This window comes from Diadema antillarum, unplaced genomic scaffold, assembly GCF_040938485.1.
Source record: "Diadema antillarum isolate AM-2024a unplaced genomic scaffold, OU_Dant_1.0 seq00000386_RagTag, whole genome shotgun sequence".
Taxonomy (NCBI): Eukaryota; Metazoa; Echinodermata; class Echinoidea; order Diadematoida; family Diadematidae; genus Diadema; species Diadema antillarum.
In genome coordinates, this window is record NW_027271384.1 from 17,036 (window position 1) to 32,500 (window position 15,465).

Genomic DNA, 15,465 nt, shown 5'->3' on the forward strand with positions numbered 1-15,465 from the left:
ATTTGACGACAATGATGGGATTTTGACGCACCTCTCGGTCAAAAATTTGACGGACATAGCTGGTAAAATGACGCACACCTGGGTCACAAATTTGACGGACCAAATGAGGAAATGACGCACCCATGTCCGGGGGTAGTGGGGTGAGTCATTACATTGACAAGTGCATTACCAGAAAGAAAAAAAAGAAAACGCGGCAAGTATATCAGTGATAAACATTGGACGTGAAGCGTGCTTATGTGCTGAACTGAGTGAGGTCTTCAAACTTTTTCCTTATTCTTTTTGTTGGCTAGAGGATACCTACATGGCTGTATCTTACACCTATTTTCCATTTCTAAATGAATAATCCAAAGAGTCTCTAAAAGTTCTCCCATCTGAAGTCCTGTCAGTCATAGATATATTTCAGACTCATTTACATTTGACCAAAAATTTGGGCAAAAATATCGGTACTCAAAATGATGTTTTGCACTTTGCAGGACCATTTTCCATGAGGAATAGATGAGAATTATGTAAGTAAACTTGTATTTCAATGTTTTTAATATACACGAGTGTGTGCCAAATTGCACATTAATTCTGATTGAAAAATGATAAAGCTCCATGGGGGGGGGGGGGGGGAGGGGAATCTGCTCCAACCCCCTTGGGTTGCTTCGCTAAATTGTAGTTTCTTACTCTCAGCCAGTTGAGAAACTTGGCATCTCCGCACATTATTATCATGACCTCCTCCTGACCTCCGCACAAATCTTTGCCAAATTTCCTTTAAATATTTGACATGAGGTCCTGATGGGTCTTTTTTTTTTTGCATCAATTTATTATCTTTTTTTTTTTTGGGGGGGGGGTGTTTTGTGGGGTGTGCATGTGTTGCAAAAATATGGGTTTGTAGGGGCAAGGAATTGTGCTAAATTAATATTCTCCTCTAAACATGATGTTAAATATGATTATAAATATGTTTCTGTGTGCACAAACCAATGAAATAGTTGTGAGTCAATAACATCATCACCTCAGCTAATTTGTATACATGTAGATGTGATCATGACCAGTATTACTTTTGGTGAAATGTCAGAATACATTGTATAGAATTCCATTCCATGACTTTTTAATTTTTGTCTGATTTTGTTTTGAACAGGGACCATTTTGTCTGTCTGATATCACCCAAATTATTCAAATTCACCTTAAAGAGACTGTACAGTTGTGGTTGAGGTGAGGATTTAGCTTTTAACGTTTTGCGAGATATTCAGAAACCACTCTATGAGATGTCAAAGAGCATGCAATTCTAAAGGGAATCAAAAGTTTATTTGAAGGAAATCGGTTTTGAAATGGCTGAGATATCAAAAAACAAGGTGAAACAAAGAGATCCTAATAAAGGTGTGGCCTGTCACCTTTTATTATTATCATCACTTTTTTGTTGTTGATATCTCAGCCATTTGAAAACCAATTTTCATCAAATAAACGTTGAACCTCTACATGCTCTTTCATATTTCATTAGAGTTTTCTCATTATCTCACTTAGGAATGTTATAAACCTGAATCCTCACCTCAACCAGTACGGTACAGTCCCTTTAAACACTGTTTGGAGTTAAACTTTGACATGTACATTGTATAACAAAAGGATAGTGGTAGAATGACTTTTACTAGGTCATTTTTTACTGGAGTGATTTTGTCATGTGAGTGTGAGTGGGGCTTGCGAAACGTTACCAACTCTTTGAAGAAAAAGCTGAAACAAGTTACGCAGTCCATGTGTTACGGTGTTCTGGCTATCACAGGGAGCTATCTAGTTTCTGTTTGTGCAGGCATCTGCGCAAACAGGAGGAAGTTTGACGGTGAGCAACTCGCTCAGCGGCATGAGTGTCATTTGCCCCCCCCCCCCCTCCCCACCCCCCTTAGGCCGTGATCTCTACATGAAAGTGTGTAGTTCTACAGCCCTTAACATTGGAAATGACAATACTTCCTTCATCTTTTTTTTTCAAGCCTCTTGGATAGAAATAGTTGAAACACTCTCCAGGAAATAATGTTCCAAACCCGTTCAAAGGCTCTTTGTGTTCCGTAGATATATCTATTGGCAACGCTCACTCATTGTTCTTTTGTAATATCCATATTGTAAACTTGTGTAATTTTCCTGAGTACTAGATATATGACCAGCCAGTCAAAATAAATGGATAGAAGTAAAAAAAACAACAAAACAAACAGACCTTTTACATTTTGCGATGACACCATTTACTATAGTGCCATACTCTGATTTCATTTATGCTTAGTTTCTATCCAAATTTGAATTTTCCTGAGTATATGACCAGCCAGTCAAATGAAAAAAGAATCATAAATGGATAGAAGTAAAAAAACTACAAAATAAACAAACCTTATAAATACATTTTGCGAGGACATCATTTACGATAGTGCAATACTCTGATTTCATTTATGCTTAGTTTCTATCCAAATTTGAATACCAAAAGTACAACTATTGTAAGTGCCATTCATACAGTGATATACTTGTAAACAGATTAGTTCTTAATATAATGATGATTGAACCCGTTGAGGACGAGGCCCGAGTATACTCGGGCAAGCGTTTGTGTGTTGTAGCAAAATCAAACCGTCCTCAACGGGTTATTAAAAGAAAACAAATGGTTGTGATGTATATATAGTTTACAGTGATGTTGCTGCCATAAAGCTAGCCTTGTAAGTTGAGGCTTCCTCAGACTACCCTTTAATACCATGTACAATGTACATAGAATATGAAGATGCAACATAGGTTCTATATTCAAATTATGAGAGAACCCTAAGAATCCTTCCCACCCCCTTAAAAAAAACACCCCAAAACAAAAAACAAAACAAAACAAAACAAAACAAAAAACTCACAAAACCCCTTCGACAAACCACTTCCCTGTGAAAAAAAAAGAGAGAAAAAAAAGGTTGCAGAAAGGTACCATGATACAAGATAGCGCAACAAAGCTCAAGTGTGAAAAGCATGATTACAATGGAAATTATTTTGTGCCGTCACACTGTGGTGACGTTTATAGATGTCTCTCCTGAGTCCATTCAATCCACATGGGCATCATTTATTTCTCCATGTTGCTCTTTTGTGCCTAAGCTCAGGATACTGTAGGAGAGACGCAGCTAAACTTCCTTATTCTGCCCTGTTTTGCCTTACTTGGTAAGACAAGGAATACCGCAATGTTTCACCTTTCGTGGCTTTGTTTACCCAAATGGCTGAGGATATCTTAGGTTTCTCCCCGCACATTACGTCAATGCTTTAGAATCAAGCCAAATATGTCAGGAAATGAATAAACAATCTTTCATATTCTTTTTTTTTTTGTGCATAACATTCTGAAATCTTCATAGACTTTATACAGGATCAGCTGGGCTTCCATTTGGGACGGGTGACCATAAAGATTAAGATACCATGAGTTTTAGATATGTGCTTTCTACAGGGCTTGGTGTAGATATCTTGCAGGTGATATTACGGCTGTGTGTGCTTTATTCCTATACTCATCTGAAAGTTATGCTTCAGAATATCTTAACAATTTTGATTGTATCTTTTCACCCATTATTCCTTTTCCCCCCTATTTATTCTATTTCAAAGAGTACTGGAAGAATGGAAAGTTTGTGAATCCGCTGCCAAACGTGAAGATTCTGAAGGAGAACAGCGAGGCAGACTTCTGGCTCAACGAGGACAGTCCATCCAGCGACATGGAAGCTGTAAGTGTGAAGCTAGCCCCAAAGAGTAAAAAGATTTAGATCAACTCCTTTCATCAGATTTACATTTCTCTGCATGATTTACATAGTGCATAGAAGTTGTAATCTTTGCATTGTTGGTTTCTACTTGCAGACAGTTTTGTTGGTTAGGTTTAAGGCGGGTTAAATTTGTGACTCGTTGTACAAATGCATCCCCAACTTCCGCTTTATTCTGTCTGTTTCTGTATCATAGATGACAGCATATGAAATTCGGTGGCACTATTGATAAATGTGCTCTACACAGTATGTTGATATTGAGCAGAATCTTACTGACAGTAATAGAGATACGAGAACAAGTGCCCGTAAATTGGCCAAAATAGCGCTGTAGGGCCTTGGGGGCACCTCAAATTGACCGCACTAGCTTTTCTGACACTTTTCTGGTCTACTTACTATGCAATATCACTTGATTTGAGTAATCCTTCTGGTACAGCACTTTATATTGTAGACTTAAGAAGTCCCCCCATAAAGGCTGGCCTTCAGAGGGGAAGATTGCCCTTGTCAGGTTACATGTGGTAGTGAAGCTGTCTGAAAAACCAAAACACTTTGTGTCGGCATTACCATATCTTCTCCATTTCGTCTGGATGTCATCCTGAAGTGCATTCTGAGAAATGTTGTCCAAGCAAGTTCCGTAAAACTCTGTTTTCCCTTTTAGTGATTGGTATTTTCATCCATGTACATTATAGAGAAGCTCAACAAATAAGCAAACAACATGCAAGCCCCACTCCCCCATCCCTCCCCCCCCCCCCCCCTTTGTAGAAGAGAGAGAAAAAATTTTTAAGTGACTTGCATATATTCACAACATTCTATTTGGCATCAGTATTTCATTCTCGTGATGAAAGGAAACATGTTTTGGGGCCAGCTCAATATTCAGTCAAATAATAGAGTGCATTGTGGATGCCAAACATTTTGCGGGCATAATGTTTTGCAAATTGAGAATTGTGAGACAATTATGCGGATGGTTGAATTCATCACAGTTGTGAATCTCATACTGCTTGCGTGTACTCAGCATAATGTGCATATGGGATGCAGGGCACACAATGTACAAGTGTATGTGTGCAGCTGCTGCCTGCCTATGTTTCATGTGTGTAAATTGTTCTTTATGTAAACTGGAGGGCGATATTTTGGGGGGTCATTGAACTTGCCAATATTTTCTTGACTCTCGAAATTCATGAAAATAAATCCCCCATGAAACAGTCTGCATCTACGGTATATGAGATGTCTTCAGTTCTCAGTGCTTCATGAGAATAAAGCACAAGTGTACTTTAATTCAGTTGCCATGACATTTTTCAGAAATATTCATTATTTTTAGGCAAAAATGAAAACATGTGTTAAAGCTAGCAGTGCTAACATTCTATTCATCATTGGAAATTGCATAAATATGATGAGATGAGGCATTTTTTGGCATTTGTTTTATTTTTATTGTAGGGCAGCTCAAACATTCAGTCGGAATGACAATCAGTGTTTGGGATGTTTTTGATTCTGCATGCCTCATCAGAAAGGGATAATAATGAAAATACCGATGGTAGTTGCCATGGCAGTTCCCAGAAATTGTAATGGTTCTCCAGCAGCAAAGGATCGCTGCCTTCATCCAAAGTTGGTAGACCTCCTCTCGTTACTCTGATCCAAATACAGAGGGCGAGGGAAAGAAGCAGCATGCCGTTTTAATGACAAATTTCCCATGAGGGTCGCATCATCTAGCAATTCATCGCCATTCGGGCGAGGGTTACGTACCGTGTAGCTCACGTATATGTCGTGTTTCAATCTGTTACACATCACTCTCAATATGCAATCCCTCTATTTTGATCTCAGGTTACATAGATGTACAGTTGGAGGGTTGAAGGAATGCACAGTATTGTCTGGATTTGATGCGTGAAGACCCCATGTTCCCCTTTTTACCAAGCTAGACTTTGATGATCCCCCTTGCTGTATTTAGAAGTCACGAATATTCCCAGCAAAGTTATTTGACAAACAGAGCTATCTTGAGGTCCTGTAAACTATTTTTATATCAGTCACTTATATTAATTACGTGTGGTAACTTGTATCCAGTTCTATCAATGATATTGTGAGTGATCTTGCAATGGAAAACTTGAAGTATTTCTACAAATACAAATGTCTCTTTGTAACCTATTGACATTTCCCCAGAATATACCTTCAATTCCAAACAACATCTTGATCCAACACGATGGCACAAATGACAGTGATTATGATGAGGTGGATGACGATGACGACGATGTTGATGATGATTACTACAACACCGACAGTGAGGATGCAACTGTAAGTGCTATGAAGTCCACTATTCTTCGGGGGAGGGAGGGGAAGGGGGGAGGGGGAGGGGGAGGGGGGAGGGGTGTCATATAGAAGAGAAGAGTACTCGAGGACTTGTTTGGCATAGAACACTCACTTAAATCCTATTATGAATTTAAAGGTCAAGTTAAAGAAGATGGAGAAACGACACAGACTAATAGTCATTTATAGAGTGTGAACATTGGTCATCAATATTTGATTACTGGCATTTCATTGATTAAACATCTCATAAAATCATGGATGAGCGATTTGATAGCAAAACACGATGGACTTAATTGTTGACTTTCGGAAGGTAAGCCACGTGCAGGGACGGATGTCTCACAATAGTGTGTCTAATCTTTGAACATACTAGATAACAAACAAAACTATAGAATGGTATCAGTGGTATTACAGTATATCTTTAGATTAATGTGTATAAATGTGTGTGTGTGTGTGTGTGTGTATATATATATATTATGTATATATGTATATATATGCGAGGCATACCTGTGCTGTATATTTATGTATATATGTATATATATATATATATATATACAAAGCTTTCCTTATTCCCAAACTGAACTTGGTTGCATGCACACCACTATTATACAACCCCTGTACAAATGTGGCTACGTTGATTGCCTCATATGATATCTCACAATGGTTAGCAGTGGTAAAATGGATGACCCATTTTTTAAGGTGCGATGAATCATTTGTATTATGCGCCATCCTACATAATATTTTCCTCTGGAATTAATGGATGAGATATTATACAAAAATGATACACATCAGTGGGGGCATTAATAATTATCCTCACAATATGTACCTTTGGAACTGTCTTGTCTCAGCTGTTCGGACTGTTTCGAAGCTACTGGCTGTGGGTAATTATTCTGATGCCCAAACGAGATGATGTGTATTATTTGCTTTACAAATAATGAAACAGATCCTTATCATTTGATGAATCACCCTTTGAATATTGTGAGTAGATAAAACAATGAAATCTCGCAAGATCACCATCGCGACATGAAAGTGCAAATGACCAGTCATTATAATTTACTACTGACCGGTCATAACCAAAATTAACCATTACACAGAAATAGATACCTGGTCACATGTACAGTCTCTACCAATCATATGAATAGGATCTGCTTCATCATAATATAGGAAGACATGCACCAACAATATAGAACAATTAGCTCTATTTACAACACAAGGACTTTGGTGGTATACACTTTTGTATGAATTGTGTGGTAACGTTATGTGTTACTACATTATTACTGAGAGTAGGAGCACTGTGCTTGCTTCACTGACTTCTCATTCAGTCATGAAGGATAGAATTATTGTTTTCTCACGGTACGTCAGAGCAAAGGTCATGAAAATAGAGAAACCGAATGCTGGTGGATTCCTTTGTCATTGTCCATGAAAAAAATCAGATGTTTTGCATTTCATAATGTTTGAACAGCTGTGTTGGGGAAATATCATATATGTTTTTGTGTGCACCAGAGTACCTGCTTGTGTTTGTATGCCCTAACATTTCAAAAAAAAAAAAATGTCTATGAGGTTGTGTATGAAAAAGTGTTCACTTTTGTGATTCTACTTTCTAATTGTATTGAATATCAGATCTTACTTGTACTTTAACATGTTTTAGTAGTGAAGATGGCCACTGCTCATCATCACCTACTTTTGGTCCAGATGGCATCTATTAGACCCCTTGTTAGCCTGAGAGTTGTTGAGAGTTTATGGTTAGGTCATATGATGATTGCAAATCAGATGTGAGTTTATACTAGAGGCTTTACACAACTACAATTGAGGGTATCCCCTCTCACTCATAAATGTAAACCCCACCCCCTTTAGGCATTAGAGCTTTTTTAGTGATGGTCACTGCTGCTTTGTGGATTGCTATCACAAACTATGGGGAGAATTGTCAGTCTTGTTGAAATTCACCGTGGCATCCATGTACAATACTTGGTCACTGCTTCTGTTACTACAAAAGCTGCAAATAGATGCAATGCCTTTCAAATTCATGTTGACTTTCCAGGTGAAAAATTCTGCAGGCAGATATGCACTGAACTTTTGGAAATGAAGAAGTCAATTGTAGCTTTGTTTTTGCATACAGTATACAAATGGCAGGTGGTATTCTCCTTGTGGGAAGATTGTAGGTCGTGTGACAGCCTCTTCGGACACATAACTATCCTGTATACAATTACAAAGCCTTTGGTGGTAGCAATGTTCTTTGACGTCCCCCCCCCCCCCCCCCATCACCGTGCAACATACTGTACATCTCATTTCCATGACTGCTTTCCCTGATGAGTTCGCCATTGAGACTTACTGAATCTCAATGCCCTCCTCCCTTTCCCTACGCCTGATGACGTGATTGGGTAAAGTTAGGGTCACTGCCTGCCATCACTGTCTCCTTGAGGTTATTCCATTGTCTCTGCGCCGTCTCCTGAGGCACCCCGTTCACATTCGAAAAGGGAGCAAGGCCACGCACATGAATTAAAGATGAATCTCGTTGAAGGTCCTTGCCTGTACGTCAAGACATTTATCAGAAGCCATGAGTAGGGTGGTTTTCTATTTGGAAGTGCAAACAGAGTCATTCTGGGAGCTATGTGTGCGCCGGAAATCATGTGCATTATTGGCGCAGACAGCACAGGCCCCAGGCATGGAAGACAAAGGGGAAGTATCCCCAAACATATATCTTTGGATGCAGCAAATGCAGCACAGAGATCAGTGAAACACTCAGCAAAAGTTTGCAGCAAAGTTGAACAGTCTATTCAAAAGTTGCTAATCTTTAAGTTTTGGTTAAGATTAAAGGCATAATTTACCATTTGCTGAAGAAACAAAAACCCAGCATTAGTGCTTTAAAATAGTTCCAAAATGTGAGTTAGGGATGGAAACAATCACTGTAAAAATTTGAATCAGTATATTGATGTTAAAGGGTGTGTACAGTTCTGGTCGAGGTGAAGATTTAGCTTTTAACGTTTTGTGAGATATTCAGAAACCATTCTATGAGATGTCAAAGAGCATGCAGTTCTAAGGGGTATCAAAAGTTTATTCGATGAAAATCGGTTTTGAAATGGCTGAGATATCCAAAAATAAGGTGAAACAAAGATAAACTAATAAAGTTGGGGCATGTCGCCTTTTATTATTAGCACTTTTTTGGATATCTCAGCCATTTGAAAACCAATTTTCATCAAATAAACGGTGAATCCTTCTTAAAATTACATGCTCTTTCATATTTCATAAGAGGCTTTTCATTATCTCACTTAGGAATGTTCAAAACATGAATCCTTACCTCAACCAGTACTGTACAGTCCCTTTAAGTATTGTTAAATACACAAAATGTGAACAACAGTTATAATAAAAATGTTTCCAGACAAAACTGTCTACAGTTCATCTCCTTATATTTTAGGCTTTATTGCAAAAATTTTACATGGTAGGATGTTTTGAGATACAACAGACCTACACATATGCATCAAATGTGATATCTTGAACATTTTTCAAATCACTGCTCCCAAAGGTAAACAGGACCTTTAAGGTAAGATTGGAGGTCTGTGCATGGTGTAGGCCTACATGTGACAGCAGTAGAAAGATGTGTACATATGTAGAAAGGATGTGGAAATTTCACAAATCATCCTTTGTTTATTATACATATCCTTATCTTGCTACTAAGGAGCAAGGTTTACTGCTCTTCTGATGTCCTAGCCAAACAAATTCCACAGTATTTCCTTTTTAAAGATTTTTTATACATTAGTCAACTAAATTGTGACATTACAAATCCTTCCTGTCTTGAGGGGCAGCAACATGGAATTTACCAAACTTTAAAATCAATTATTTTTAGCAGATTTTTAATTTTCCTCAAACTTTCACTGAATGTATATTTTACTAAACCTCATGTAATCACAGAATCCAAATTAACATTTAAGACACATCCAAATTGGAGGCCATATCAATCAATTGTTTCAGTTTTTAGAATAATTTGTATCATTGTGATTGGTTAGGACTGATCAGTGTAGGTTTCTTATTTTGTATGTATTTCATTAATGTATAATTTTGTAGGAAGCAACATTTTTGTCCTCTCTTACATTTGGCCTCATCCAAAGTAAAACTTGGAGCAAGATTTCATTGTTATCAAAGCTGAGTTGGCATTGAGCTGTAGAGGAAACCCCTTATAGGTTCCATGACATTTGCTGGACTGCGACAATTTCTCCCATGAAATAACTGCACGCTATGCCAAACATAAATTCTACCCATAAACTAAGCCCTAACCCTAATCCTAACTCTTGCATCAAACTTAAAGGGATGATACAGTTTCGGTTCAGATGGAGCTTGAGGTTTCCAACGTTATTTGATGATGATTTTTTGAGATAATGAGAAACCACTTATGAAATATGAAAGAGCATATAATTCTACGTTCAGGAATTCAAAGTTTATTTGATGAAAACAAAGTTTGATTTCCTCTTAGATTTATATGTGCTTTTCAGCATTTCATGAAGTGGTTTCTAAGTATCTGGCAAAAAGTTAAAAGCTGAAATCTCACCTCAATACTATACCATCCCTTTAACCTAAAACCCTATCACAACTGTAACCCTATACCTTGTAAAGTCCTTTGAGAAAATAAGACTGCAGCAATTGTTGCAGGAGCAAATGTCATGTCACCTATAATGTGACTTGTTTTAATATCATATTATTAAACTGGAAGGAACAATGTGCTAAAGATACATGTATGCCTTGGTATCTTTCTGTTGTGTGAAAGTTTACAAAGCTAGAGAAAAAAAAAAGAATGTGTGCTTTAACTGTAAACTATGTTTGCTGTGAAAGTGCAACTGTTTTCTGTGATCGAGAAGGCTTTATGAGTTGATTGTGATCGAAACATCTACCATTTTGTGAACTGATAGTTGATCTTACTGTATTTATCAAAACCGACTTGTGAGCGTGGAATGGAATCGCACTTTCAGTAATCTGTCGTTCATATTCGCTGGTGGATGCACTTGTGCGATAAACATTTACCCTTTTTTTTTCTCAATACTGGTAGTCAAAAATATTCTGAATTATGCAGCGCTTTTCTGCAAGGACTGATCAAGTGTTCGTATGTCTCGTTCCGTGATGGATGTTTGGCCAGCACTTCCCCATCTTGTCACACTCGAAGGCATCCATCACCTCTGTGCTGTTTTACAGGTGTCTTCAACGAATCACGGCAAACTCAAATCTTGGGCATGGCGTCAGGGGATCCTTATTCACAGTTTACTAAGGGAAAAAAATGTGTGTGTGTGTGTGTGTGTGTGTGTGTGTGTGTGTGTGTGTGTGTGTGTGTGTATGTGTACAGTGTATATGTGTGTGTGTACGTACATGTATATTTCATAGTCATTTTGTATATTTTAACATTTAAGCGGAATGTTTAGCCAAGACTGCACACTAACCCATTTTTTCTACTTGCCCTACCTCTGTCTGTTGGACCAGTAGGTACCCAGTTTTGTCAATTTTTTTCCGGTTCATTCCTGAAAAAGTTACTGGTCTGACAGTGATTTTGACTGATCCTGGACCATCGAACCAGTGCCAGTGTGCAGCATTGTTTTAGCAATGAATGAAATTGAAACAGAACAAAAATTTGGAGAAAAACCAATGCTTGTGTGTGTATGTGTGTGTGCGTGCATTTGCATGTGTTTGTCTTCACTAAAAGAAATTTGATGCATTTGCCTTGTGTAAGGTTTGAACCCACAATCTCTGCATTATGAATCCGAGTGCATTATGCAACCATGTGCACTAAGCATCATGGCCAAAAGTTCTTCAAGGTGTCACTTTTTTGGACTGGTTTCTCCGCAGGAGTACTTCCTGGAGGAAGAAGATCAGGCCAAGATGCACCATCTGCTCTCCCACGACATCGAACAAGTCAGCAAGCTGGCGGGTAACCAGGCAATCTCTCACAGGTCTGTATCCATGGGTCAATGTGGTTTGGGATGTGGGATTGCATGTGCAGTCTCAATTCAGGGGGAAGTTTCCCAAAATGTTTATGTGGGTTTATCTAGTGAATACAGTGAGATTAGTGAAACAACTGGTGAAAATTTGATGAAAATATGACATTCTGTTCAAAAGATAGACATTTTTTAAAGAGTTAATTACAACAGTTTGTTTTGTCAGAATGACATAATGATATGAAGACAATATGAGAATTCAGCAAATTTTCATAATTTATGGAAACTGTACATTCCCTTGATATTTTTCTGAAGAATTCCAAATATTATTTTTTGCACTTTCTCAAGGAGCTGAGACAACTGCACTTTCTGTATCCCGGAAAATTAATTTTTGTAAAATGCTGGACATATCTTTGTAATACTGTCAACTATTGTGACATCCAAAACTTTTGTATTTTGTTTGACCCTTCTTTCCTCATTCACTGAATCTGTGTTTAAGTTTTGGGGAGTTAAACTCCCCCTTTAATGTCATGGCTGCCAAGTGCAAATTTTGTCACATCTATTCACTCGCCAAGTGTGACTTATGGCACACAGATACAACGTAGTAGGTATGTGCTGGGTGTTTTCTCGTATTGCATCACACAGATGCGCACATACATAATTAACACACGTAATTACTAATGGTAACTTCCTGGTCTCGACCTTTCCCACATAGAATGTAGTGTGTGGGACTGGGGGAATATAAGCAGAGTTTGGTAGATCTGGCTGTGGCCTGGAGTATGGCACAGTTTTGTGTGTTGCAATACTTTTGCAGAGTGTGATACTTTGGTATTAAAGGACTAGTTCACTCAAATGTGTGTGTGGATTGAGTGAATGCAGCAGTATTGATAGATCACATCAGTAAGAGTTCAAGGAAAATCAGACAGTCTGTTCAAATGTTATGGATTTTAAAAGTTGTTGTGCATGCAACCATCACTGGAGGAGAAGATTACTACAGCTTGTGACGTCATGTATGAAGAACGATATAAAAAAGATATGAAAGTTATGAATTTTTAAAGTTGTTGTGCAGCCATCACTGGATGAGAAGACTACAGCTTGTGATGTCATGTATGAAGAACGATATAAAAAAGATATGAAAGTTATGAATTTTTAAAGTTGTTGTGCAGCCATCACTGGATGAGAAGATTACTGCAGCTTGTGACGTCATGTATGAAGAACGATATAAAAAAATATGAAGAAAATTCAACATATTTTCACTTTTCTCGTATACTAAAAGAGCAATTCACTTGCCTCTTTCAAACAGCAGGGGGAATAATATTTCCCTTAATATATGTCAGTAACAAATTGAGGGAATTTGTAATTTTCATAAAAACTGAAATTCTGTGGAATTCTCTGTTTATTTTCCTGCTAATATAATATGATTCTATGTACTTCACATCACAAACTGCAGTAGTCTCCTCTTCCAGCGATGGTGGCTCTGAAATCTTTAAAAAATCACAAATTTTGAATGGATCGTCTGATTTCCCTTCAACTTTCACTGTAGTTTTCTACTAATATCACACACTTATGCTTGGATGAACTAGTCCTTTAAGTCTATGCATATCTTTGCCTCGTCTGTGAAGCTCATCAAAAAAATGGTTTTGTTTATATCTCACATGATACGCATGAGAGTTTACGAACTCAATACCCATTCCCGAAACCAAAAATGCTAGATGTGCATCATCCCAAGGCAAAAGTTCAAATCGAAAGATATGATGTTTTAAAAACCAAAGTAGATATTTATATGGGCACATCTCTGTGAAGGCGATACCATGCCCTTCTACTTTTCTGAAAGTGTGTCTGTGAGGGCGCAAAAGAAAAATACAGCAATTGCAGTTTTATTCTACACTACTTACCACTTATATCCAGGAAGGAAATGTTAGTTTACGCATTTCCGGATGAAAATTTTTCACCAGATGCCATTACTTCTCAAGTTCCCTGAAAGTTTAGACAATTCATGTCATGGCTGTGCTTTAGGTATTTATCTAGGGAGTGCTGTTCTTTTTATTAGTCATGACAGACTTATGACCATCTACTGTATACGCCATATATTTCACGAGTCTAAATTTTCGCGAATCGGAACTTCCTGACAATTTCGCGAGTGGTTAAATTCACGATCGTGGAGGCCTGTATATTGAACGGAGAAGTGTACACGTGTACGTGACATTCACATCGGGATCAGAGTCAATATTTTTGCGTGTCTTTAATTTCGCGAATAGCACCTGACTCGCGAAATTCGTGAAAATAAAAACCTCGCGAAATATTCGGCGTATACAGTATATTCCCAGAAACCACTTTTCTGCTGTTTTCTGCTGGTTCTCATGATTCCAATATCTTAGTTTTCATTGTTAGTGTTTTGTAAGTTAAAGAAAAATATACATATTCTCTTCAATTACAGTCTTTAATTTTTTTCCACAGATGTAAGTGTTTCAGGTGCAGAACTTTCTTAAGCCTCTTTATTGTTTGAACTTTTATCGTTATTTTTGTTCAAGTGAGCTATTGCGATCACTCATCATCCAGCATGCATCGTGCATAAACTTTTACATTTTCACCTTCTTGAAAACTCCATGATGGATTTTCACCAAAGTGGTAGCATCCCTAGGGAGATAGGATCTCAATTTGTTCAAATGGGCACCATGCCTCCCTAACATCAAGGCGTCTTTACAAATCTTCTGCTCTACAACGTAGAACCAAAAGTATTAGAGCTATGAAAGTTACTTCTGTGAGTTGGTTCATTAATGAATATAGACTGCAGTTTCAAGCTTGTTCATGGTGGATCTAGGGGTGCCCCCTTGGAGTGGGGGAGGGGGGAGGATTCCAATGGGGACTTAAATTGTACATTTTCACATTCTTCCTGAAAATCCCCACGATGGGTTTTTACCAAACTTGGAAGGTAGCATCCCTAGTGGATAGGATCTCAATTTGTTCAAATGGGCACCATGCTGGGGGGGGGGGGGGGGAAATACCTAAACAAAGAGTATCTGACATAAATCTGAGCCTTCACCAAAACTCCAGATAAAATCTATTGAAGGTTTGTTTGTAGATAAACCACATACAAATATTTTGAAGGGAACGCATTGTCTCATGACCGCAATGAAAGTGAAAGTGTCCACTGTGTCATGTGATCTCCCTGGTTTATCTAGAATCAAAGGGAAGAAATTTTTTGCTCGTTAAGACCTCACTCTGAAGAAATACGAGAACTTCCATTTTTGGCATGTGTGACCATCTTCAATATGAAAGTTAAAGGGTACTACCAGGCTTGGACTTTGTTTATTTGCTGTTATGACAGCTACACCACTCATGGACATATACCACGACTGTTTTCATCATAGCGACTCCGCTTATGGACATGGTCTGTGCAATATTTTGCCACATTGACGCTCTGTAGAAATACCGATACATTGCTCAATACAATCTTTGTGACATATAGCAGTATGTCGCTGGCCCCTCATGCACCCAGTCAACAGAGTGTGCGTGCATGATAATATAGCTAGTCTGTACCTCCTATATGT

General features: G+C 38.0%; 1 protein-coding gene across 1 annotated transcript in view; it reads left to right on the plus strand.

Annotated features, from left to right (window-relative positions):
* The window catches only part of LOC139731816 (protein mono-ADP-ribosyltransferase PARP6-like), a gene marked incomplete at its 5' end in the record, with an annotated part of 47,612 nt that overhangs the window by 15,445 nt on the left and 16,702 nt on the right, over positions 1–15,465 (plus strand). The window contains 3 exons of the mRNA XM_071642692.1: positions 3,568–3,683; positions 5,862–5,993; positions 11,826–11,929. Coding sequence (XP_071498793.1) covers positions 3,568–3,683; positions 5,862–5,993; positions 11,826–11,929 — 352 coding nt within the window. The remainder of the gene's footprint in view (positions 1–3,567; positions 3,684–5,861; positions 5,994–11,825; positions 11,930–15,465) is intronic.